Below are 25,098 nucleotides of genomic sequence, written 5' to 3' on the forward strand. Positions count from 1 at the left end.
GGGACCCCTGGGGAGGCACATGGCCAGGCCAGGGGGATGGGAAGCTCACCCTACTGCTGCCCACATTGGGTCTGGTTGGTGGATAGCTAGAACTTCCTCCTCCAGGCTGTCTGGCGATCCAGCACCTTTCACCAGGCCTGAGCTCCCAGGCGAACTCTCACAGCATTAGAAAATGGAGCTTTATTGCAGACGGGGACTTTTAAAAACAAGTAGAACCCAACCATGGGAATTGACTGTCCCTGGAGCAGAGGGAAAAGTCCACTTCCCTCTCATCCCCCACCCCTGCTGTGCTCTGAATGTTCTGAGTCCCCAAACCCCTCCCGCATCCTGCCTCTTCCCACCCCGTTCTGCCCCCTCCCCAGCCTCTTCCTGCCCCCTCTCCTCCCCAGTGCCTCCTGCAGGCAGCTGAACAGCTGATCGAGGAGGGCGGGAGGTGCTGGGAGGGAGGGGGAGGAGGCAGAGCTGATCCGGGAGGCTGCCGGTGGGTGCTGAGCACCCACTGGTTTTTTTACGTGGCTGCTCCGGGGCTAGAGCACCATGGAGTCGGTGCCTATGCAAGGGCTCCTCTCTGACAGCAACTGCTCTGTAGAACAGAAAGCAGGAGGTGACCGTCCAAGGTTCTGGGAGGCAGAGAAAGTGAGGGTTGGGAGACCAAGCTGTGCTATCTCCCCTCCTGCCACCATCTCATCAGAGCCTCCCAAACAGCAGCCCTTTCACTGGTGCCACCACAGGACCCTAACTTCTCCCTGTTACGTCACAGGGGCTGGAGACAGGCAATGCCGTCCACACGCAACAAGACTGATGCCAGGTGCCTTGTGACTCCCACTAGCTTCAGCTCTTCCACCAGGGGATCCTTGTGTCAGGTAAGGAAGCAGGTCTCCTGCCACCCAACTCTAATTTACATATGGCTGAACTACTTGGGCAATTTTCATTCCAGTCATGTTTCTGTGCTTTTCAGGCTCCCTGCCTCATCTGCCCGTCTTTAATTCATTGCAACCCCGTCGCCTCGGCCCCGTCAAACCAACTGCATTGTGACACCTCCAGTCCTGGCTGTAGCTTTAGTAGGCTGCCCACCGAATAAAGCCAGGCAGCTGGCTGCAAGATAGGATACGCCCCGCTGGCTATGGCTTGGCTTCTGCATCCCAGCTGCTGGCTCAGTTCTGTTGGCAAAGGGTGACAGTTCTGCCTTCGCAGAGCCAGAAGACTGGGTAGAGGGGCTCAGTGAAGACACAGTGGAAAGAGTGGAGGAGCTTCATCTTGTCCCCGATGCCATAGAACGTCAGGACACCTGTGCCATAGTCCAGGCTGACTCCGAGGCATTTGTACAAGGGCTCCATGATCTTATGTGACTGGCCCTCGTGCCATGCCAAGTAGCAGTCCTCCCGGATCTGCAGCCCCCAGGACAATCCATCCAGCCCGATGCTGAAGGAGCGACCAGCTTGCTTCTTCCTCTGGATTTTCTTGTATGTCACACCTAGGATGATGGAGTGGCTGGAGATCCTGACTTCCCAGTAGTGGCGGCCTTGGCTATAGCTTTGGCTGCACAGAACCTGCCAAAGCTCAAACCTGTCGGCATGATCCTGACAAAGGCCATCAGGAGAATGAGTGTGCTTGGCCTTTTGGTTCTGATTGGACAGCTGCAGGTACTTATTGGCTGTGTCTGGGTCGAAGGTCAAATTTTGATGATCTGTGGGCAACATGGACATCCACAGTGTAAACCAGGGGGACTAAAACAATTTAATTTTCCTTTAACCTTGCTCCTTCCCAACCCCCACCCCCTGCCTATGTCAGGAGTCCAGCCCGGGCATCCCTCAGCTATGTAAAATTCTCTGAAGATGGAAAATGCAAAGCCCGTTTGGGTGGAAGAAGCGATTTTGAGGGTAAGGGACAGGACTGGGAGTCATGAGCTCTAGGTTCTGTTCCTGGCTCTTGCATGGGCACACTGTGTGACTTCGGGCAAGTCACATCCCCTCCCCATGCCTCAGTTTCCCCAGCAGTAAAATGGGAATAGAGATACTCAGAGGGGTATCAGGAGGTTAAATTAATGAATTCTTGCAAAGTGCTTTGAGATCCTCTGAGAGGAGGAGGAAGAGGATGCTGCCAGTGGCCTTCTGCCAGCACTGTCTTTGTTCTGGTACTAAGAACTATTTCACAGCATTTCCCACTATCCCCAGCATTTCCCAGTAGATGCACTGACCCCTGTTGGGGTGCTACTGCTCCCCAGTCATTGGAGTCCTACCTGGAGATAACCTTGCTCAGTTAGCTCCTATGGACCTTTATTTATTAATAATAAATAACATTATTACAATTAATAATGTTTCAAATATTATATGGCACTGCTTATTAACACATCTCTTTACAGACATTAACCAATCCCTGTAACAGCCCTGCGCTGTAAGTATTAATGATTGATCTTCCAGGCACTGTGGTGATGGGTATATTAGAAACGTGTGTAGTAAATACTAATATCCCTGTTTTACAGATGGGGAAGCTGGGGTGGAGAGGGTTAAAAGGGCATTCTAAGAATTGGCATCAGAGCTGAGAACAGAAGCCAGAAGTTCCTGGCTCTCAGCCCCTTGCTCAGACCACTGGGCTATGTCCTTTTCTCAGAGGGCCGGGTTTTCATTGTGGACCTGGGCACAATAGTCTGCACTGCCCATTATTTGAAAGCAGGAGCTAAACAAGCCAAATTGGAGACCGTCTGATAGACCCAGCGGGGTGATTGTTCAGAGAGAAAAGATGTAAAGCGATAACATCCAGGGAGACACAAAGTTCTTAAAACAAGGGAGCAGAGTCCAGGAGACTGCCCGGATCAATTAAGATTTGAGGCAGGGTGGGTTGGGGAGGGTCAAATGTACTGGGAGGGTGCTACCCCTTTCCCCTATGTCTGGAGCAGCTCTCTGTGGACTGGCTGCCCCTTCACTTCAATTCTATGCTGTGCCCTGAGGCACGCAGTTCAGATGTGACCAGCCAAGACGAATCCCCGCTCTGTGCCAGGAGCCTGGCAGCTGCTTGCAGTGATTGAACTTCTCAGCACTCCCCTGGGAAAGTTCTGTGCCTAAATATGGCTGGGCGGGAGCAGGCACCTGATGCTTGCCAGGGAGAGAAGCGGGGTGGGGTGGAGGGGGTGGTGGATGACTGAAATCCCTGCCCCTTTGTGAGGCAACTGAGTATTCTGATCCCCTACTGCTAGGGCAGCTGAGATAACAGCAGTGCCCAAACTCACCGAGGAAGCCCGTGTCAGAGGCAGGGGTAAAATCCAGATCACTTTTGCCACACAAAGCCATCCTGCCTAGGGATTGCAGATTTTCCTCTAAAATGGTAACTCTTTGGAGCCTCTTTCAGAGCCCCCTGAGGCATGGCCTTGGCTTGCTAAATTGCTATATTGTTAACAATCCAAGAAGGAAACACCAGTCCCCTTCATAGGTTACAGGCACACTTTCCTACTCTTCCCACCCAGCCGCATGGCCGGCTCCCAGCACGTGTTATTCTGAGCTGCACTCAGACCCAGAACTGCCTCACCCCTCAGAAGCTCCGCTCTTAATTCACACTCGGGCAGAGCTGGACCTGCCTTCACCACAGCAAGCGCCTTTGGCTCTGTTGACTCTGCAGAGCAAAAGAGAAAGGGAAAGCTCTAGATACAAGGAGGGAACTGTTCCCACAGACAGAGGCATCTGGGCGGGATTCCACAAGCACAGCCCGGCTCTGACGCTCAGTCGCAGCCACCCGTCTGTGTCTGTGTCTCTGCGGTGGGAGGAAGGAAACGAGGGTTTAACAAAAACTCCAGCTCTGTCACTCTGATGTTCTTACAGCCAAGGGAGTGGGTCCAGCCAGGCCTGCCAGGGAGCCCATGTCTATACGCAAGAGCCCCAGTGCATGCAGTAAAGCAGACCCTGATCAGAGCTAAACTGGGGAGCTGGAATCAATCTCCTGACCCCCTAAGAACTGGCACATCCCATTACATCTCCTGGCCCCGCCCCACCCAGCCTGCTTGTCTGAGGGGACGGATGGCCCAGTGGTCAGGATGCCAACCTGGGACTTTGGAGGGAGACCTAGGTCAGTTCCCTGCTCTGCTACACGCTCCCTGTGTGATCTTGGGCAAGTCACTTAATCTACTCACAGGGGTGCCACGATGCTAAATCCATTAGTGGGTGTGATGCTAAAGTAATGGATGCTAAGCACCGGACACCAACTTGTTCTGTTATGTCTTGTTCTGTCATCTGCCTGTTATGTCTTTCAGACTGTCATCTGCTATTTGTTTGTACAGCACCTAGCACAATGCGGCCCAACCTTCAGGCTACTGCAGTAGATCTGGTAACAAAAACCTGGCCAAGCCAACAAGGGGCCCCTCTAGTGCCACGTGTGGGGGTAGGGGGGGATTCTTGTGATATGAATGGTGAGACGTCCCCTCCACCACGCCCCCTTGCACGTTGGCCCAACATATCTACAGCAGTTCCACTGCAGAGAGGTGATTTATACAGGCAGGGGTGGGACAGTGACTTGGTGTCCAGCTGGGCAGTGGGGGGAAGGTCCCCAAGGGAAGAGCTTACCTTTGGTTTCAGCATCAGCCGCCTTTGGGTTCAGAGAGTTGGGCAAATCCTCCAGCAAAAGCTTAGAGACCTTGGTGAGGATCTTAGCAGTGGGATCCACCGTGCTGGCCACATTGAACTCAACAGCTGGCAAAACTCCCAGGCTGCCCGGAGAAGGGAGCAGCAGGAATTCCTGCATGGGACAGGAAGAGGAGAGGAAATGCAGCACATACCGGCATTCAGATCTGAGGCTCAATGGCACAACAGCTCAGAAACCCCCTTCTCACGAAGGCACAGTCATCATGTCCCCTGGCTTCTGCATCCACTTCCCCAAGTCATCTGCTCCAGGACCTCTCTGCTACTTCATGGTGCTGAACGGCTTGTCCTGGGCTACTTCGGTAGCTCAGCTGTGTTCAGCTGCACCCACTGCTCCTATCACGGTCAGAATGGGTGATGTTCCTCTGTACAGGGGCCTTTATGGAGTAGCACTGGGGTCGAACAGTCTAATTAGGGTTGCCAGGTGTCCGGTTTTCAACTGGAAAGTTCGGTCGAAAAGGGAACCTGGCAGTGTCCAGTCAGCAGTGCTGACTGGACACGAAAAGTCCTGTTACCCACAGTAACTGGCCTCCACCTCCATAGGGCGGGATGCACAGCAGTTGCAGCTGGAGCCTGGCGGAGTTGCTCATGGACAGAAGTGGCTGGCTGCTCCCGGCTGGCTCCAGCCTCTCTGGCAGAGAGGGGGTGTGTGTGTGTGATCTTATCTGCCCCAATTTCCCCACCCCGGCCCCTTGCTCTGGCGGCCAACTCCCCCCCTTTGCCCCAATTGGGCGGGCGTGAAGGCTCCATGTCAGCTCCTCCCAGCCCAGCTCTGCAGGTGGCAGGTGAGTCCCAGAACAGGGGAGGAGTGAGCAGGGGCAGGGCCTGGGGAAGAGGTGGGCCAGGGGTGAGGCAGGGTGCCCAGTTTTCAGCAGTTAGAAGTTGGCAACCCTAAAATGAATCCTCTTCCTTCTCCCACAGGCCTCTAACCATTTCCATTGCCCTCATCTGGATCTTTCTGTATTGTTTGGAAAGGGAGGGACCCAAACTGAACACAGCACCCCAAGCAAGGATATGTTGTCAGCTTGTAACATCAAAAAGAACAGGAGGACTTGTGGCACCTTAGCGACTAACAAATTTATTTGAGCATAAGCTTTTGTGAGCTACAGCTCAAATAGTCTCTAAGGTGCCACAAGTCCTCCTGTTCTTTTTGCGGATACAGACTAACACGGCTGCTACTCTGAAGCTTGTAACATGGCATTCCATAGAATTAGTTACATTATTTGCATGCCTCAATGCCTCATGCAGTCCTCTAGGGGGAGCTCACGCGCACCATCTTGGCAAGAAGGTGTTTCCCAGGAGCAGCTGCAGCAAAGCTGAAGAGCACCGAGCATGGGCATGGGGTTGCTTCGGTTCTGCCCGCACACCCGTGCACAAGAGTCCTTTACAAACCACCAGAGGAGGGCAGAGATGCAATTTCTCAGAGTTCAGGCCCCACTGTGTCAAGGGCACTCGCGGAAGAAGGTTGGATTCGGCTGACAATGGGCCCTTTTCAGCTGCAAACAGACTCTGGATCCTGACTGAAAAGTGCGGGGCTGTTCCGTACTTGGATTTGACTTTCACTCCTTGGAAAAGTGGGGGCTATTCATAAACCGCTGGATCCTTGCCCAGGGTCACGTTTCGGGCACACCAATGTTTCAGAGTCAGGAATTCGATTAGGCCCATCTCTAGTCCATACTCTACGTTAAAATTGCCAGCCAGCCACTTTATAGACTCAGACTCAGTTTCCACTGTGCGCGTGCAGGGAAGGGAGAGATGGGTGTGTGTGTGTGTGGGGGGGGTGAGTTGTCTCTAAATGGTTCTGGCTGGACATAGTGTAGAGGGTCTAGGAACACAAGAATGGCCAGACTGGGTCAGATGAATGGTCCACCTAGCCCACTATCCTGTCTTCTGACTGTGGCCAATGCCAGGTGCTCAGAGGGAATTAATAGAACAGGCAATCAATGAGTGAGCCATCCCCTGTCATCCACTCCCAGCTCTGGAAGTCAGAGGCTAGAGACATCCAGAGCATGGGGTTGCATCCCTGCCCATCTTGGCTGATAGCCATTAATGGACCTATCCTCCACACACCTGAGGCTCTCTTTGTGAGCAGATGTTATGCACCCTCTTAGCTAGCTTTGAGACTGGTACAGCTGCCTGTGTGGACAGGGCATTATACACAGAGAGAAATTGCCTTTGGCCTACACGTGGCCAGGCCAATGGCCACAGGGTAGTCGTAGCTCCCCCACTCATGGCTGGGCGGACCCCAATACCTCTAGGAATTTCATGTCGTCCACACAGGTCAGCAGCTCCTGGGCCTTTTGCTGGTGTTGGGTGAGCATGGCCAGATGATCCTGCAGCTGGCTCCAGTTCTCCTCCACTTGCCCTAGGGCAGTGGCCTGCTCTTGCTCTATCTTGTCCACGGCCCCCCTCTTGCACTCCTCCAGCTCTTTCATCAGGTGGGCAAACTTCTGCAAAATCCCCGATTTCAGCCTCTCTGAAGAATCCTGGGTAGAAAAAAAAAAATCATTGGAAATGACGAAACAAAGAATTGACGTGACAGCAGTTGGGTGGCTTCCTCCCCGAGCCCTATCCAGAGGGAGAAGCAGTTGGCGCCAGCCCCTGGCATCCCAGCTGTGGGGAGGGGTGACTGCCTTTGCCTTACTACCTTTATGGTGCCAGTTTGTTCCTCCAGTTTGTAGATCTCCTCCTCGGTCTTTACGGTCTCCTCCTGGGTTTTCGCCAGAGACTCTTCTAAAAGGACCTGCAAAAGAGGCCAGATCCCGAAGTGTAATGTGAGACAATATTCAGTGCCACAGGTAGTGGGCAAACTGCCCCTCTGATCTCCCCATGTTCTCGTCACCTGGAATCACGCGATTCTCCCACTCTCAGACTAGGCTCTGGGCTCCAGTCCCCTGTGATCAACCAGGACTTGGCTCAGAGCCAGCAGCTCAGGTCCCTCTGAGAGCACAGACAGTGGTCAATGCAGTGACCAAACAGCCTCCTTACAGCACAGGAGGCTAAAAGCATTTACGAGAAAACAGATCTTAAACACCACAGAACAGCCCAGAGTGGACCCGTCTCTGGCTTTGCTCTGAGGCTCACCATTGCCTGGCTCTGTGAAGGCCCAATGTCTTACTTAGACCCCCTCCTCAGTCTCTCTCTTTGTCACCCTGTCTCCCTGGACAGCTTCTGACAGTAACCCGGCTCCTCCTTTCCAAAGACGGGCTTTTTGACTGCCTCATGTCCTTTGGCTCCCTAGTTTCCAGCCTGGCAGAATGAGGCTTGTGGCTTGCTGGAGATATGATCATGGGCAGCAAGTATCAAAGGCTGGGGAAGGTGGAGTCTCCCCAGACAGTCCTGCATGGCCCTGCCCACTAGGGTGACCAGATGTCCCTATTTTATAGGGACAGTCCTGATATTTGGGGCTTTTTCTCATATAGGCTCCTATTACCTCCCACCCCCATCCCGATTTTTCACACTTGCTATCTGGTTAGCCTACCGCCCACGCTTCATCCCCAGACCTCTCCTGCTTCCTGCCACTCTCTGCTGCAGCTCTTCCTTTCCCCGTGGCCAGGGCTGGGGCTAGTGGGGGATGGCCTGTGGCCAGGGACTCTGGGCAACTGGAGCTGGTGCTCGTGTCGCCTGCTTAGTGCTCTGGCGCTCGGGGTCACGCTGCCCGCCCAGTGCTCGGGCTGGGGTAGGGCTGTCAACTTTCTAATCGCACAAAACCGAACACCCTTACCCTGCCCGCCCCTTCCCTGAGGCTCCGCCCCATTCCACCCCTTCCCTGAGGCCCCACCCCTACTCACTCCATCCCCCCTCCCTCTGTCATTCACTCTCCCCAACCCTCACTCACTTGCTCATTTTCACTGGGCTGGGGCAGGGGGTTGGGATGCAGGAGTCGGTGAGGGCTCCAGGATTGGGCCAGAAATGAGGGGTTCAGGGTACAGAAGGGGGCTCCAGGCTGGGGAGTGGGGTATGGGAGAGGTGAGAGCTTTGGCTGGGGGTGCGGGCTCTGGGGTGGGGCCGGGGATAAGGCGTTTGGAGTGCGGGAGGGGGTTCCGAGCTGGGGCTGAGGGGTTAGGGTGCGCTAGGGTGTGCAGGGGGGAGCTCAGGGCTGAAACCAGGGGGTTGTGGCATGGGAGGGGGTGTGGGCTCTGAGAGGGGGCAAGAAATAAGGGATTCAGGGTGCGGGAGGGGGCTCCAGGCTGGGGCAGGGGTTTAGGGTGCTTACCTCGGGCGGCTCCCTGGAAGCGGCGACATGTCCCTCGGCTCCAAGGCAGAAGCATGGCCAGGCGTCTCTGCGCACTGCCTTCACCTGCAGGCACCCACCCCCACAGCTTCCACTGGCCACAATTCCCAGCCAAAGGGAGCTGTGGTGCTGGCACTCAGGATGGGGGCAGCGCCTCCACCTAGGAGCCGAGGGACATGTTGCCACTTCTGGGGAACCACGCAGAGCCAGGTAGGGAGTCTGCCTTAGCCTTGCTGTGCCACCGGCCAGACTTTTGACGGCCCGGTCAGCGGCGCTGACCCAAGCCACCAAGGTCCCTTTTTAACTGGGTGTTCCGGTTGAAAACCGGACACCTAGCAACCCTAGCTGGGGGTGGGGGGCACACTGCCTGCCTGGCCCTCCAGGACTGGGGAAGGGTTGGGGGCTAGCTTCCTCAAGCCCGCGGTTCACCTGCCACCCATGGACAGGATCCAGCTTGCAATGGTGTCTTCCAAGTGTGTGCCTGGGCCTGTTCACAGGTTCTGGTGTGTGTCTTTCCTGTGTGCCCTGCCCACAGCCCCCCATTGAGTTTCCCCGATACATTCAAACAGGACTTTCTAACAACCCACCACAGCAGTACAGTAACTTTACCTCATTGACCAGCTCGCTTCCAATAACCACCCATTACTATCCATCAGTGTGCACAGAATAACACGTGCCCCTGCCACCCAGGGCACCCTCAGCACTTTGACAACATTTATCCCCTTTGCAAATATCCATATACCCTGCACAGATCCCCCAGCAAACTCCACTCCCCAGCAAAAGCTCCCACAGCCTTTCACATCCTCCTTTATTCCACCCTCCTGAGCAATGGGGATATTTAGCTCTTTTCCAGCACTTTGGGTGCACGGGTCTCAAAGCACCTCACAAAGGAAGGTAAGTATCAGCATTCTAATTTTACAGCGGGGGAAACTGAGGCACGGAGGGGGAAGGGCATTGTCCTGGGTCACATGGGAACAGAATGCAGGTCTCTGAAGAGGGCTACCTGACCTAGAAACCCTTTTATTTCCCTTCTGCAAATTCTCCTAGCTCCACCTTACACACACACTCAGAGGAAACGGCTCAGCTTGGATGCCGCGTACTGGCTACAGCACTGTGTTGCTAAAAGGCAGCACCAGCCAATAGGAATTTGGACACAGTCCTTCCACCTGTGCAAGGCTGGGTCTCTCCCCTGACGTCCTGGGCAGCAGGTGCATCCAACCAGCAGAAGACTCTGATCCCTAAATAAAACTTATTCCTTTGGCCATGGCTTAACACCCCATCACAGTCAAACCTCCTCAGCTCGGTGCTGCATATGCTCTAAGGTCTGTTGCGTCTCCCTGTACAGCTCGGGACTTGGTGCGCACGCACATGGAAGCTGGGAGGAAGACCAGGAGCTGGTTTCCAGACAGCATACCAGCCGTATTAACTATTTAGTGTCCAAACACGCTGCAGTAGCTGCCAGTTCTGCTGAGCCTTGGTCTAGTTAAAATATGCAAATACGCTTGTATCTCTTTCTCCTTTCATCCAAGGGTCATCAGAGAGGGGCATGGATTCACTGCCTCTTTTACAGACAGGGAACATGAGGCATGCAGAGGGTAAACGACTTAGCCAAGGCCACACAGCCCCACAAGCCAGGGTCAGGAATAGCATTCCAGGCACCAAACTTCTGCTTCAAGGAGGAGAGCACACTCACCCACCCTCCCACCTGCAGGACTGACACAGAGGCAGGCAGGAGAGCTGATCTCTCTCGCCATGGCCCTGCAGACTGGGAGCAGATCACAGGGGACACCTACCTCCTTTCTCTTGCGCTCCTCCTCGAACAGGACCCTGTGGTGGTCCCGGCACTCCTTCACTGTGCACACGCAGCAGATGCACATTTTGTCCTCTTGGCAGTACAGCTCCAGGGGCCGCCCGTGCCTGGAGCACCTCGCTCCGCTGGCGGGGGTTTTCCTCTCGGCGCTGGAGGCCTGCACTTCCCCAGACCTGATCAGTTCCACCACGCTGCAAAGGGCGACGTTCTTCCTGAGCTCCTGCCGCTTCTCGAAGTGTTGCCTGCAGTCGGGGCAGGTGTAGTCCTTCTTGTCCGGAGAAGCCTCCTTCTCTTCCTTATCCCAGTGGTTGTTGATACACTTCATGCAGAAGTTGTGCCCACAGGGCATGGTCACCGCTGTCCCAAACATCTCCAGGCAGATGGAGCAGACCAGCTTCTCCTCCAACTTCCGGGGACCTTGAGAGGCCATCCTGATGAGGCAGAGAAGGAACTCACAGATAGCAGCGTGCAAGGAGGCTAGGACAGAGCTACGTATCACAGAGAGGAGGGACGGGCACAGAGATGGCACAGAGCCAAGCAAGCTCTTAAAGAGACACACAGGCAAGCTGCATTGTGGTTTATCAATGCATGTTCTCAGCTCTCTCAAGTGGGTTTTGTGGTTTTCATATCCCCCAACTCCACAGCCTGCCGGCTGCCTGGGTGTCTGAAAAAGCTGTCTTCACTCAGCAGCATGCTGCTGGCTAATTTTTTGGAGTCCCTTGTTTTCTGTTTAGCCTTTGACGGGAGTCTCAGCTTTCAGCCTGAATGTCTATTTTCTCCAAGGCCACAGGCGGGCCACCCCTGACCTGGGGACAAGGACAGGGATGTCTTTTACAATCCAGGCATCCCTGCATCCCCTCACCACCCACTTTTCTGTTTCTGTTACACAATCTGGGCCCCTGTCAGAGCCCTTGGCAAACCAGAGAGGACCTACCTGAGGTCCACTTAGACACTCTCCATGTGTTTTCGATGCAGCACTCCTGCCCCCTGCTGGTGTGAGGAAGCTGAGCCTGGCAAAACCAAATTTCCTGCACAGAGCATCTCTAGCCATACATAACCCTAGCACTGGTCAGGTGCCTTGATCACTGGGGACTGATTGCTAGCAAAGCTGAAATGTACCATGCGTTTCAATGCAGCTTCATAACAGGATGTTGCATTTCCCCCATGTTCCGTCAATACGGGAAGGCAGCGCTCCTGCAAAAGGTTGCGTCATGCATTTGGGAGATCATTGCAAAGCCTAACCTCGGGGCAATCCCTCCCACCCCGCCCCCATAATAACAAAGCACAGCAGTGCAGATCACTAACTCGGAGGCACTGCCTCGACTGAGCGTGGGCCCCAAATTCACTAACAAGTGGAATTACTGAACCTAGGTAACAAAACAGCCTGTGTTCTACTGGGACCCAATGATCTTTCTGCTGTTACCACTTTAATTGTCTCTGGGGAGGAGTCAGAGGGGGAATGGTGCAGAGAGAGCTGCTGGTGCATGATGCAAGGCACTTCCCCCTCCTGCCATGAGATCAAGGCCATAACACATGCCAGCAGCTGTACATTCTTGCTGTTTTGCTCCTAAGTGCCTTCAGGCTGCAAGATCTTTCAGCGAGGGCTCCGCTTGGTTTGTTAGGGTGTGACCACACTGCCTGTGTTACAGCATGGCTGCGGCTGGCGCTGGGACGTGGGCAGTGTAGTCACGCTCTGTCGCGGGGGGAGAGCTTCACTTGCTTGGTTTCCTTACTACTTGTTATAAAATCCCCATATTTGCACACAGTGCTCTGGAAATAATAAAAAGCCAGTTGCCTCTGTATGGTACTCAGAGGCTAGCTGCTTTGTCCTTTACCCTCCAGGTCAGGGGTGGCCCGCCTGGGGCTCCGGAGCCACACGGCTCTTCACGAGTTAACGTGCGGCTCCTGGTCCAGGCACTGACTCCTGGCCTGGAGCTACGGGCGCCAACTTTCCAATGAGCCGGGGGGTGCTCACGGCTCCACCCCTGGCTCTGCCACAGGCCCTGCCCCCACTCCACCCCTTCCTGCCCCCTCCCCTGAGCCTGCACTGCCCTCGCTCCTTCCCCCTCAGGGAGGGAGGGATGGAGCAGGGAGGCACTGATCAGCAGGGCTGCTGGTGGGTGGGAGGCTCTAGGAGCAGGGGGGGTGCGAAGCTGATGAGGGGCTGCTGCCGTATTACCGTGGCTCTTTGGCAATGTACATTGGTAAATTCTGGCTCTTTCTCAGGCTCAGGTTGGCCACCCCTGCTCCAGGTAATCATTAACTTGCCCCCCATCCCCTTTCCGCCTAGCCCCAGGAGTTCACACTCCACCCCCATCTGAACTCCCCCACACCTCACCCCCCAACCCCCGCCCAAGCTGCGGCTGGGAATCACTGCCCCCCTCCCAAACATACACCCCCAGGGTGTTTCTCCTTCCACAGTCAATATTTGCAGAAAGAAAAGGAGGACTTGTGGCACCTTAGAGACTAACCAATTTATTTGAGCATGAGCTTTCGTGAGCTACAGCTCACTTCATCGGATGTATACCGTGGAAACTGCAGCAGTGATGAAGTGAGCTGTAGCTCACGAAAGCTCATGCTCAAATAAATTGGTTAGTCTCTAAGGTGCCACAAGTCCTCCTTTTCTTTTTGCGAATACAGACTAACACGGCTGTTACTCTGAAACCTGTCAATATTTGCAGAGGCTGAGCTGAAAAACCCAGGGCTCCTTGCCAACCTCAGGACATCAAAAATCATGAGATTTTTAAAGAAAAAGATTACACGGTATTGGGAATTTTTTGTCCCATCTTTTGATTGTTGAACTCCCCCGCCCGACCCCCGTGTGTGCGTGCACAATTAGTGTTGCCCACCCTCCCAAATTTACTGGGACAGGCAATTTTAGCCCTTGTGCAGGAGCTCCTTCCGCCCATCTAACCCACCTCCTGCCCAGCAATTAATCTGGTCCCCATCAGTTCACACACCCCACCCCCAGTGTTGCCAGCTTCACCTCTGCTCCGTGGCTGCAGCTGGGAGGGGGCATATCCAGGGGCTCGTCATCTCCCTTTGCCCTAGGCCGGCTGGTAGCAGGGAGGTACCAGAAGAGCTGTCCCCATTGCTCAAAGGAGAGGAAAGGGGGACCCCCCCGCAGGTCCCTCTTCTGAAAATGTTTGGGTTGCTGGAGGTGGGGGAAAGAGCTCTTCCTGCAGTGGTTCTGATTGGCTGCTCAGCTCCAGGTTGGGCAATGGGGACAGGCAGCCACTCCGAAGTCTCAAACGCACAACTGGGCTGGAGAGTCTGACATCTAGGGTGACTGGCTCCAGCCCCAGCCAGAATTCTGCCCCTTGCAAAACCAGTGGCAGCGCCGTACACAGAGACCTCCAGTCCTTCTCCTACCAGGGTCAATATTTGCAGAGGTTGAGCTGAAAAACCCAGAGTTTGTTATAAACAGTCCCTGATTTCCCCCACCACCACTCCATACTCCAGGGGGCTGCTTCCCTCCCCACCTATCCCCTCTATGTCCCTGCTCCCTACTCTTCCCCTCAGGCCTCCACTCTCCCCCCTAAACACCTCTCTCTGAGGCTCTTATTTCTGCAAGACTCCAGGCTACACAGACTTCCCACATATCAAGTAAGCTGCTGCCTGTACTCTCCCTGCAGCACCAGGCGGTCTGTGGTTTGATTTAGAGGAAAATCAGGCCAATCGTATCCCAATACAGACAGAGAGTGGCCAATAAACTCCCTGTGCTCCCTCAGCAGCCGTGTCCCACCCTCAGAGAGGTATTGCACTCTGAGCAGAGATTTGTAGGCTGCCTGAGGCGGCAGAAAGAAGAAATCCCAGGGCAGCCTGCTGGCCCGGCCGTTGGTGCATCCATCGTTGTGGCACAGAAGTAGTTATGTAGAAGGGCGGATACTCAGCCACTAAATGTCTTTTGTCGGTACTCTTACTCCTTTAACAAGAGGGATACCTCAGATACAGTGACAAGCAGCCCCTGTGAACAGGAGCTATTGCAGGGAATATACAGCTGGAGTCCTGGAGAGTTGGAGCAGGGGTGCTGATATTATGGGGGGGCGGGGGGGTTAATTTAAGGTTGGGGATAGGTGCTGGAGTCAGAGTACTGGTGATTGGAAGGCACCGTGTATCTACACAGCAGACACACTGTTGCCTGTGATGTAAGCATCCCGTACCCACTGGCGTGCCAACGGGTCTCAGCCCAAACCCAGGCAGATTTGAGTTCTGGTTTTGATCCATATCTACTAACAACATACAGACCTCGTCCATGGCCTACGGGGAAGGAAGTGAGTTTGGACCATACCTGGAGTTTGTGTTCTCTTAATTTGGGGATAGGACCCAGCCCCTTCACTCCCATTCTCAAACTCGAGGCAGCCTGGTCATCCTAATGTGACCTCTATTTCAAACCCCCGCTGTACTAGCATTTCCTCCCACATGGCAGTGACCAAGAGGGGCAGGAGAGTAGGGTCCAGAGCAGCAGGAGGCTGCCGTTCAGCATCGAGCATTGATCCCATCAGTCCTGAAATGCACAAAGAACCCAATACATTTCGAACTGCTGCATTAGCTGCTGGCAGGATCCCTGTGGGTTCCCCAAAGCTGATAGCGACTCTCACCCAGTCACGTCACCAGCTTCGCTTGGAAAGGGTTTATTCAGATTTTTTAAATATCTGTATGAAAATATGAAGGATGCCGCTCAGGATCCCAGCCCTGGGAAGTTCATGGCAGGGGAAAGAGGAGACGGACCGGATGGACAGTTCTGCCTCTGCCAGGTTGCACAAATCACTGGGTTGGATTTAGATGAGGTTATTTTTCTGTCACTGCACAAATACATGATCTGAACTGGCTAGCCAGACTGAGTCAGCCTTGGTACACCTATGCTTAGAGCTCTGGCTCCTGCAGTGACGTGAGACACGGTGCCCTTGGAGGAAACTGGGCCATTCAGCTACCACTAGCATCTGGCTCAAAGTCCTTCAGAGGGGAGATGGATACCCTCTCATGTCCATAAATACTCTCTATTAACAAGGCTTTTGACCAGGTAACTGCCAATGCTGTGATTCCAGAAGTCCCCACTCCCCTCTCCCAGAGACATGGAGCATCCCAGACAGCACAGTCATTTGACGCATCTGGAGAAGATAGAGTATTCCTGCCCCAATGGCCTGGAGCTCCTGGAGAGGTGGCAAACTCCTCAGTAAATGCCATACGTGGGCTCGTGGCTGTCCCTGTACCTATCCAGGTACCTCAGAGGCTGCAGGTGCGGAAACTTCTTCTGAGGGGGGTGATACACAGGGGGCCGCTCAAACTCAAACACTGGCTCCTTCATGTCTGCAAAGGGACAATGCTGAACGTTAGCCAAGAAACAGCTCAAAACCTAACCCTGCACACCAACACACCAGGCTCCGCCCACTCTCCATCGTTGTCTCCCTCGTTGGGCAGAACGGGAGACTAACGATAGATCAAAAACACACGTGTAGTTCTCTCCACCATGTGATCTCCCATTGTTATTTTAAAGTGCCCAGTCGAAATGGGATTCAAAGCCCACCACAGTAAGGCTGTTTCCTTAGACTGCCATGGGCACACTGCAACCTTTGAAAGAGAAGGCGACTGCTTTTAATTCTAAACTGTAAATGTTCCCAGTGTCAAACTAAAGTGCTAGTGATACGTGGCTATCTAGAAACCAGTTAGAGCAACTGTCCCAAAGGGGGACATTCAGAACCAGCCTTAGCATTCACCCCACGCTCAGACACGCCCATGCCTCCAGGAACCCTCATCTGCTCCATCACAGAGAGCCCCCATGGCCCTGGTTGATTTAAGTCAAGTGTGTGACATTTGAGCAAACAGCTTTCATCCCCTTGTCCTCCTTTCCCAACTCCAGGTCCTACCAAATGACTTTGTCTCCTACAGGATACATTTAGTTATGCTTGACTGGGGACCCCCGCCCCATGCAACAGCCACTGCCTTGTAACCCTATAAAGTGAGTTTCTTACTGAGATGGTTGTGAAAGATGTTAGTAACGGAATCATCCCATTGGCACTGGAAAAATGCCAGCCCAGCTGGCGTCATATCGTTCTGGTGCTTCTTGTAGAAGTCAAATGTCTTGAAGGTTCTCATCTTGAGACTGTGGCTGAAAACAAGACAGGAATACAGGGATGGGTCTCTCTTTTTCATGGCTAACAATCCAGCATCACCACAGATTCTGCAGAGATAGAGAAGAAACAGACCCCAGGAGAGAAACCTACATGGCTATTGAAAGCCAAACTCCCTAGGCAGCCTGAGGTGGAAGCATACCAGCCATACATAAATTGGCCTTGTCACTTCAATCTGGTAAGTCATTTTCTTAACATCCTGTTCTACTGGCAAAGTCAATGGGATGCCATGGAGGTGCAAGCGTCTTCCATACTGATCCCCCTGCAGGACTGGGGCCTTCATTTAAGAAAAGGTATAACAGGTGGGTGAAATGGGGCAAGCTGTGGTAGCAGTAATACCATCATGTGTCTTCACAGACCAGCTGCGCATACAACCTGCGGAGGATTTGTTTTGTTAGTGGAAACAAATAAGCAAGGGAAACAGCAAAACTGACTATGCAGCCAGCACTGTCCCAAGTGCAAAGGAAACAAGCTGAAACAGAGGGAAATCACCTTTCAATGACGGTCAGTTATTGTTACAAGTAATCTCAGTGAGTAAAATGTTTTCAGAGAGCAGTGGGATTTTTTCAGTTGAGAGATCAGCTTTGTGCGCTATGATCACACAGGGCACAAGAACCTGACAGGGATTCAAGATTCAAAGTTACCATGGGGTCGGCCGAACATCTTCAATGAAATCGATTGGTTGGTCCTGCTTGAAGAGGAGGAAGACAAAGCGGTGGTAGCCAGTTCCCTTGGCAGGGAATGGGGGGAAGTAATGGCAAATCTCTTTCCCCGAATCTATGTTGTTGCCTGGAATGTTAGTCCTGTGAAGTGCAAGAAATTTTTCAGTCATTATCCAAGTGACTGGTTTTCTTTTCTTTTTGCCATCTCTGATCAAAACCATAGCATTGAAGTTGTGCGTGGGAAGATCTGTGGCCTGCTCTCCCCTTGTGTAGCTGTGGGCTATTCCCTGTCATAGCAAGCATGCAGCTACTGGAGACAGACCTAGTCAAGGGAAGCCGCAAATCACATCCATAGATCTAAACAGAAAACAGTAACCATTCCTGGAACTACTCTAGCTTTAGCATTAACAGTGCTCCAGGACAGATGTCTGACCAGCGCTACGCAGGCCAGATGATCAGGGAAAAGCCAGGTCAATGTTTGACAGATTTTGTCTTTGTGGCAACAACATTTCAAAGCTCTGTTGGGAAGCTCTTTCACCATTTCTTTGATCATTTTTCCTCTCACAGGGCTTAGGAGGCCGGGGCTGAAGTCCCTGATCCACATGCTTTGCACACATGTATTGGTTTGCAATACTCACACCAGCCAGTGGACGTACTCAGAATCAGCGTCTCGCAGGTGTCCATCTGTGCACACACACACAGAGAAAAACATGTCTTAATGACAGTACTATTTGTTCGCCTGCTGCCTTATTGATAGGATCTTCTCCAAAGCGGAATTCCCTAGGTCCAACAGGAAAAGGGGATGATTTCTCCAGACCTTTCAGCTGCTCTCTACCAACCCTTTATTGTGTCAGAAGAACAACTGGAACAAGTCCCCAGAGGATGGAGGTCAAGACTGTGAGCCAGCAACCCCTGAGTTCCAACCTCTGTGTCGACACAGACTCACTACGTGACCATGGGGGAGTCACTTAACGTTGCTGCACCTCGATTCCCTAATCCATAAAACGGGGACAGAGATACTGACTTACCTACTTCACAAGGATGTTGTGGAAATCAATTAATGTTGGTAAGAACATTTTGGAAATATAAAGCTCTGTGTATGAGACATGCAGAGGAGGACAGTCTTCCAGTTACACACAAGATTGGGAGTCAGGAAACCAGCTTTCTTTTCCTGGCTTCCCTTTCAGTGTGTCAGACACTGGGCAAATCATTTCACCATTCTCTATTTCTCTGCCTGAAAAATGGGCACAGTATTGCCATCCTCACAGAGATTTTGCAAGGCTGAACTCTTCAGTGTACGTAAAGAAAATTGTAAAAAGAAAAGGAGTCCTTGTGGCACCTTAGAGACTAACCAATTTATTTGCTCAAATGCTCATATGCTCAAATAAATTGGTTAGTCTCTAAGGTGCCACAAGGACTCCTTTTCTTTTTGCGAATACAGACTAACACGGCTGTTACTCTGAAACCTGTCAAAGAAAATTGTGACACTATTTAGCATTCACATGTCATTTTGCAAAATGACTAATCCCCCCGATTAAAGGTGGACCAGAGGAGCAGAGTATTGCTATTCCTTCATACAGCTCCACCACCTTCTGCCAAGCAGATCTTTCCATTCTAACCATTCTATGCACAGTTTCTGGAGTGATTTTGCAGGTGTGGCTGAACAATCCCTACGGAATGACCACCCCGCTGCATCGCTCAGGTTACGCAGCCCAAAGTAATAAGATTTTCAAAACAAAAAGAGGATAGAAACATCCAGTTTAAGGCAGTTCTTGAAAGTCTTGATACACACCCAGATTAGTGAGCAGCAGAGTCCACAGGGAGCCTTCATCTGCCTCATATATCACTTCTGGGGGACTGGAAGCCTAAATAAGCAATGTAACGAGACAGTCGCGAACGTAAGAATCCCCAGTAAAAGCTCCAAAGGATTGTTTGCATTAAAATTAGTTTCTTTTTGAAAACCAGAGAATCTGAATTAGTCACTCTGACATAACCTGTACAATAAAAACAGCCCCGACAGAACAAATCAAATCTGGCTTTGCCACAGAACGAGCCAATTTCCATCAGGAAAGGCAGGGGAGTTTTATTAAAAGCAAGTTTGCCATTTCATTTAAAAATGAATCCATTGTAATGCTCTTTCCTTATCTTAACTAGAAGTATCTCTAAAGCATATGATTTTCCATTGTAAAAGAACATTCCTCTTAAAGTAAACGTCTGTGCTGTCAGGCTAGTTAAACCTTGTGTGGGCACACTTCCTAGTGATCAATTATGAGATACCTCGGTGGGCGTCACAAAGTTCCCATGATATACTGGCATGACATGCTCATCATCTAGGTTGTATTCTACTCGCAGAACCACTCTGGGGACGAATATGGCTTTGTCAAACATATCGTGGTATATCCCATAGTGCTCAGCGACACACTGCTTATGCAACAGGCCATTGGTTTTCTCCCACTCTGCCTTGACTTCGTCAAGTGGAATCACCACTGCAATTGCAAATAAGAAGTAGTGAGATACGTGGAAGGGTTGTCAAAGCCACCACAGATACAGAAGAAGAGGAAACCAAGATTGCAGGGTACATACATGTCCTGAGGCGGGATGCTCTTTCCATTTCCACACTCTGGCGGTTCTGTTTCAATATCTCTTTTCTCTCCTTCAGTTGCTTTGCCCGTGGTGGTCTGTAGTAAGGCAGGCCAATGTCTATCTTTGCCTCTTCATCTAAGGTCAAAATCATGTAAGTGAGAAAACTAAAATAAGCCCCATTCTGTTCTTTCTATCCAGCAGTCATGGGCAAGTGTGACAGACAAACCAAAAATGCATGAGGGATACAAACAATCAGATGAATTTCAGACATAAGCCCTGATCCTGCAATGAGCTCTGTGCAGACAGAGCCCTGTGCCTGCATGGAACTCATAACAAGACTGGGATAGTATTTGGTCCACGCCATATAATCTAGCTGCCCGGCAAATGAGAGACTCTGATACCACTGAAACATTTAGTGTTGTCAGTGCTACTACTAAAGCACAGTCCTGTTACAGGTGCCCTCCTTCAAGTGGGACATGGAACAGGGTCCCTTCTGCCAGTCTCTCGTAGAAGATAAAAATCCCAAGGCACTTTCCCAGAAAGCACGTAAGGAATAACTCAAGATGAAGTGAGCTGTAGCTCACGAAAGCTCATGCTCAAATAAATTGGTTAGTCTCTAAGGTGCCACAAGTACTCCTTTTCTTTTTGCGAATACAGACTAACACGGCTGTTACTCTGAAACCTGTCAAGTGGAACGTTAGCCACGACTTCTCAGTACGACTGATTCTGATGCTCTAGTCAATCGGGGAGCTAGTGCATGAGTGTTGGCTATTCTGTCTATGCAACCATTACAACCCCAGTATCTAACAATGCTTTGTAAAAGATTTGGAGACATCTAACGATAAAAAGTACTTCACACTCTCGCTGAAGCTCATTTAAGACTGAGTTTTGCTTGAGTAAGTATCAAGCCCGTTAAACAGGTCTACAAATACACCCATGGGTATTTCCACTCCCTGCTTTACAATCACCTAAGCTGTACTGTAGGTCTAATTTAGACTAAATTTTGGGACTGTATCTTCCTTATGTTTATACAATGCCAAGCACACTGACAGCACTCAAACAATATCTGGCTTATAATATTACCTCCTTACAAAGGACAGCTGGATGGGTCTTTCACCTCATTATGGCATTATATAAAACCAGGTCCCTCAATCTTTGTCTGTTGGGGTTATTGTTAGATAAATGAGAATAATAAGTCAGATGCTCTTTTGAGATGACTTTGCTCTATAGCATTTGGGAAGGGATGGGTTGGAGAGGTTATGAGCTGTTATGCCTTTTACAAGAAGGGAATTTTGAGTTTACAATGCTTGTAGGTGGTTATTTACTTTTAGGTGTGAAACACAGCTCATTATCTGGCTTGGTTAACTGAAAACTAAGTGGTGGAAAGGCACTCAGGCCCAAAGGCATTTCAGCTCCTATCTTTGAGGATCTGGGACTGTGAGCACAGGGTGGGTGCTCACTACCTGTTTTATGAATTAAAATAAATATAATACATCATTAGAAACTAAAAACCTACAAACTTCAAAAGGAGAGCTTGGAGACCTTATCGTTTATTTTCCTTTGTATTACAGGAGCCCCAAGAAATAGCTTCCTTACTCTCCTCCTTAATCTTTGAGTCAAAGGAAGACAAAGATTTAGTTGCATCTGGCAAGCCCTTTCCTTTAAGAGGAAAATTCTAGTCAGTTTCCTTGAAGGGAGCATAGCCTTTGCAAATTTCTACAGCAGCAATGGGTCTACTACCCACACAAGTGTTTGATCAATCCCTTGTGGAGCACATTTTGGTATTACATGCATAACTACTGGCCTACAAATAGCTCCCCCTTCCCTCCAGCAACAGAATTGGAAAGTAACTCATCTCCTTCCCCTTGGGTACCTTGCTCTGGTGTGATATGCTTCCTGTATGTTTGCCACCAGTGAGTCTTCTTACTCTCCTTTTCAGCCACTTTGAAATAGCGAGTGAAGCTGCGGTATTTCTCCAATGTCTCCAAGTTGCTGACATCTATGTCTTCATTAGGCATTGGCCCTAGAGGGGCTGCCTGCTTGCAGAGAGCAGCTGAAAACACAGGAGGTTTTCATTTTCCAAAGACACTGACAATCACATGCTAGACAGACAAGATCAGAGCAGGCTTAGACTGGATGAACAGTACAAGGATGGTTTTGTGACTACAGCATAGCCCTGGAAGTTAGGAGACCTGGGTTTTATTCCCAGCTGTACCCCCAGTCTGCTGTAGCCTCGGGCCAGAAGCTTAATTTCTGTTCTCTCAGCTTCTCTATCCGTAAGATGATGATATACAGCAGTGCATGTGAGGCTCAATCCATTAACCTTTGTACAGTACTTTAACATCCTTAAGGGAAAAGTGCGAAAAAAAACAAACTTTGATATCAAGGACAAGTTTCTACCATTTCCAACACACTCTATTGAGGTTTATACACTCTGCTCATCACCATGGTACCTGGGCAGTTTAATTTTGGGGGAAGGGTAGGTTAAGTTTTCCTCCTTGGTGTGTTTTTAAATTACCCCTCTTCCCCCACATACACTTTTAAAAAATTGTTTTCAAGGCAGCGAAATATGTGAACACTCCGATGGGTTCCAGGACCAAGTTCTACCGTCCCGGCCAGCTGCTGAGACAGCGCCATTCTTCGTGCTTACAAGTGGACCTTTCCATTACATAACTATTGAGGATAGTCATGGGCACACAGAAATGGATTGTTTCTCCAGTAACCTGAGCCAGTTCTGTGGAGGGCTTTGAATTTATATTAAGACCAAAATACGTTGCTTATTCTCAGCCCCTAGTAATTTTGGGGGTGATCCAGCACACCATGGGATCAGTGCAGTAAGTTTGATATTACCCCCCAAATTCAGAGCAGGTGGGAACCCTACTTGAGGCTGCACAGGCCAGTGTTCTTTATGCATGTTTTACAAATGGGTAAGGAAGGAAGCGAGCCCCCAATGGCCAGCACAGCAACAGGGTGACCATGTGCTGAGATGCTACATCAATTCCCCATCCCACTGCACTCCTGCTATGTCACTCGCAGTCACTGCAGCAGGCAGAGAGATGTCACCACCACACTGAAGTAGCATTCTGATGCCACCATGGCCCTAAAGGGGGTTACAGGCCCTGGAACATCCAGCAAGCTGCATGTCTGTCATTAGTAGGGACTGGGGCAGCTCAGGACAGGCAACCGCCCACACAGCAAGTGGGAGCTGGGAAGGGAACCCAGATGTGCAAATGGCTGTCCCCGCTCTGAAACCCTGGGGCAGATGGCCGCCCTGTATAGCGAGTGACAGCTGGGAAGGGAACCCAGGCGTCCGAGACGCTGCCCCTCTCTGAAACCCTGGGACACAAGCCTCCCACACACAGCGAGGGAGAAGGGAACCCAGGTGTCCGAGAGCCCACCCACCCCGGAATCCCAGAACAGGCGGCTGCCCCCATATGTATCTCGGGAACTCAGGCATCCGAGAGCTCAGCCCCCGACCCCGGGCGCACCAGCCCCCGTGCTCCCGCTCCGCCCGGCGAGTCAGCCCCAGGGGCCCGAGCGCCGCGTGGCTCCGGGGATAAGAGCGATCATTCACCAGCGGTACTGAACGCCCGCCCGGTCCGTATTCCGTGCAGCGCCGCGCTCAGTATGGGCGCCGCCATTTTGCCAGCGCTGCGACGCCGATGACTGGAAGCCCCCACCGGGGCACAGTATGCCCCGCATTACGTGTGCGAGAGATGGGGCTGGAAGGGCTGCCCAAGCTAGTGCCTGACTGAAAATGTTATAAAATATACCTAAAAAGCAGGTACAGCCTCATTATGGGGTGAAGGACTAGACACTCCAACCCCAGGCAGAGCGCTGCCATGTATTTATTTCACCAAGGCAAGTAAGATTGCCAGCTACAAAATGGGGTCCTGATTAACAGCTGCAGGCTGGCGTGTCACTCACAGGAGGAGTTTGGCTGGTGGGTTGCAGGCTGCAGTGAAGGGCAGTGGGCTTGCTGGTGGAGACCACGCCAGGAGCCTGGGAGAAGCGTTGAGTCATTCTCATTGCTATATAAAGGGAACTGCTGGGCAATCTTACCTACAAGCAGGGCTACTAGCTGCTGCCTGTAGTACGCTTGGTAAAGATGATGGTGCCTTTTCCAGCATTGCTAGCTCTTGTGATTGTATCACCAATCCCACACTTGTTGATATATTTCGTAAAGCTTGAACTGCTGGAGTCAGGTGATCATGTGAGAATCTGTCTTTTTTTTTTTTTAAGTTTCTAGTCCTTGTGATTTTTTTTTTCAGAGAAAAACTTGAAAATGGGAAGTGAGTGCAACCAAAAGATTCAGAAACCAGATGACAAATTAATAGAACTCCCCCATTATTAGTTTTTTTTTAAATCCCATGAAATGTTGGGGGCCTGATATGATATTTGAATGCTTGAGGTTGGCAATACTGCCTTCATCCCAAAGCAGTACACGGATCACATCCCCTCTAGGTTTCAGAGTAGCAGCCGTGTTCGTCTGTATTCGCAAAAAGAAAAGGAGTACTTGTGGCACCTTAAAGACTAACCAATTTATTTAAGCTTTCGTGGGCTACAGCTCACTTCATCGGTTCACTCCCAGATGCTGTCTGCTGGCAGAGACAGGATACGGGACTGACTACATGGATCATGGGTCTGGTCCAGTCTGGCAGTTTTTATGTCCGAATTGTGGACAGTACATGTTACTTGACTCCTCAGTTCACAGAGCTGAGAGGCAGTAATCCTCCACTTTGGGGTTCTGATGTGACTGCATCTGCAATACTGTGTGCATTTCAGGGCCTCTCATTAGCATAGAAATCCCAGCACAAAGCAGGATTCCCTACAGCTCCAGTGTGAGCATATGTGCAATGTGGCATTTAGTTTTTCATGTCTCACTACCATATGTACCACTCTGTCCTGCAGTAGCAGAGGGGATAGACTGGATGACCTAAAGGTCTTCTCCATCTCTCCTGTTACTGTATCATTCAGCGCCGTCCTAGAACAGAACAGCCTTGTATTGTCCTAGTAGAAGGAATTTAGGCTCTGCAGACTATCCTCGTCTATA

At 51.3% G+C, this 25,098-nt stretch overlaps 2 protein-coding genes across 4 annotated transcripts; both read right to left on the reverse strand.

Annotated features, from left to right (window-relative positions):
* Positions 1-351: 351 nt before the first annotated feature.
* TRIM65 (tripartite motif containing 65) lies at positions 352-11,905 on the reverse strand. Of its 3 annotated transcripts, none has more exons than XM_077833274.1 (7): positions 11,618-11,905; positions 10,653-11,104; positions 7,273-7,368; positions 6,878-7,111; positions 4,551-4,722; positions 3,523-3,606; positions 352-1,687 (listed from the first exon to the last, which is right to left on the reverse strand). In XM_077833274.1, the coding sequence occupies exons 1-7, from the start codon at positions 11,718-11,720 to the stop codon at positions 1,155-1,157; spliced, it is 1,674 nt and encodes a 557-aa protein (XP_077689400.1). In that variant the 5' UTR covers positions 11,721-11,905; the 3' UTR covers positions 352-1,154. The 3 variants fall into 3 exon arrangements, with proteins under 3 accessions (XP_077689400.1, XP_077689397.1, XP_077689399.1); XM_077833271.1 differs by having other exon boundaries at positions 10,653-11,100; positions 11,604-11,674; XM_077833273.1 differs by lacking the exons at positions 3,523-3,606; positions 11,618-11,905 and having other exon boundaries at positions 10,653-11,119.
* Positions 11,906-15,287: 3,382 nt separating this feature from the next.
* MRPL38 (mitochondrial ribosomal protein L38) lies at positions 15,288-23,715 on the reverse strand. The gene is made up of 9 exons (XM_077833757.1): positions 23,620-23,715; positions 21,919-22,098; positions 20,046-20,180; positions 19,740-19,948; positions 19,255-19,327; positions 18,101-18,146; positions 17,445-17,603; positions 16,642-16,778; positions 15,288-15,979 (listed from the first exon to the last, which is right to left on the reverse strand). Exons 1-9 carry the CDS (start codon positions 23,684-23,686, stop codon positions 15,843-15,845), a joined length of 1,143 nt encoding a protein of 380 aa, XP_077689883.1. The 5' UTR covers positions 23,687-23,715; the 3' UTR covers positions 15,288-15,842.
* Positions 23,716-25,098: the final 1,383 nt, after the last annotated feature.

Source organism: Eretmochelys imbricata, chromosome 14 (genome assembly GCF_965152235.1).
Source record: "Eretmochelys imbricata isolate rEreImb1 chromosome 14, rEreImb1.hap1, whole genome shotgun sequence".
Classification (NCBI taxonomy): Eukaryota; Metazoa; Chordata; order Testudines; family Cheloniidae; genus Eretmochelys; species Eretmochelys imbricata.

Excerpts from the sequence above, each read along its gene's own strand:
- TRIM65 (XM_077833274.1), bottom strand. The coding sequence starts at position 11,720 with ATGGCTAGAGATGCTCTGTGCAGGAAATTTGGTTTTGCCAGGCTCAGC. Across the intron at positions 3,607-4,550 it reads GGCTGATGCTGAAACCAAAG|AGTCAACAGAGCCAAAGGCG; the intron begins GTAAGCTCTTCC and ends TTTGCTCTGCAG. Across the intron at positions 1,688-3,522 it reads AAGAGCGGAGCTTCTGAGGG|ATCATCAAAATTTGACCTTC; the intron begins GTGAGGCAGTTC and ends TGTTGCCCACAG.
- MRPL38 (XM_077833757.1), bottom strand. The coding sequence starts at position 23,686 with ATGGCGGCGCCCATACTGAGCGCGGCGCTGCACGGAATACGGACCGGG. Across the intron at positions 20,181-21,918 it reads GCATATCACACCAGAGCAAG|ATGAAGAGGCAAAGATAGAC; the intron begins GTACCCAAGGGG and ends TTTTGACCTTAG. Across the intron at positions 17,604-18,100 it reads GAGTACGTCCACTGGCTGGT|GACTAACATTCCAGGCAACA; the intron begins GTGAGTATTGCA and ends TGCACTTCACAG.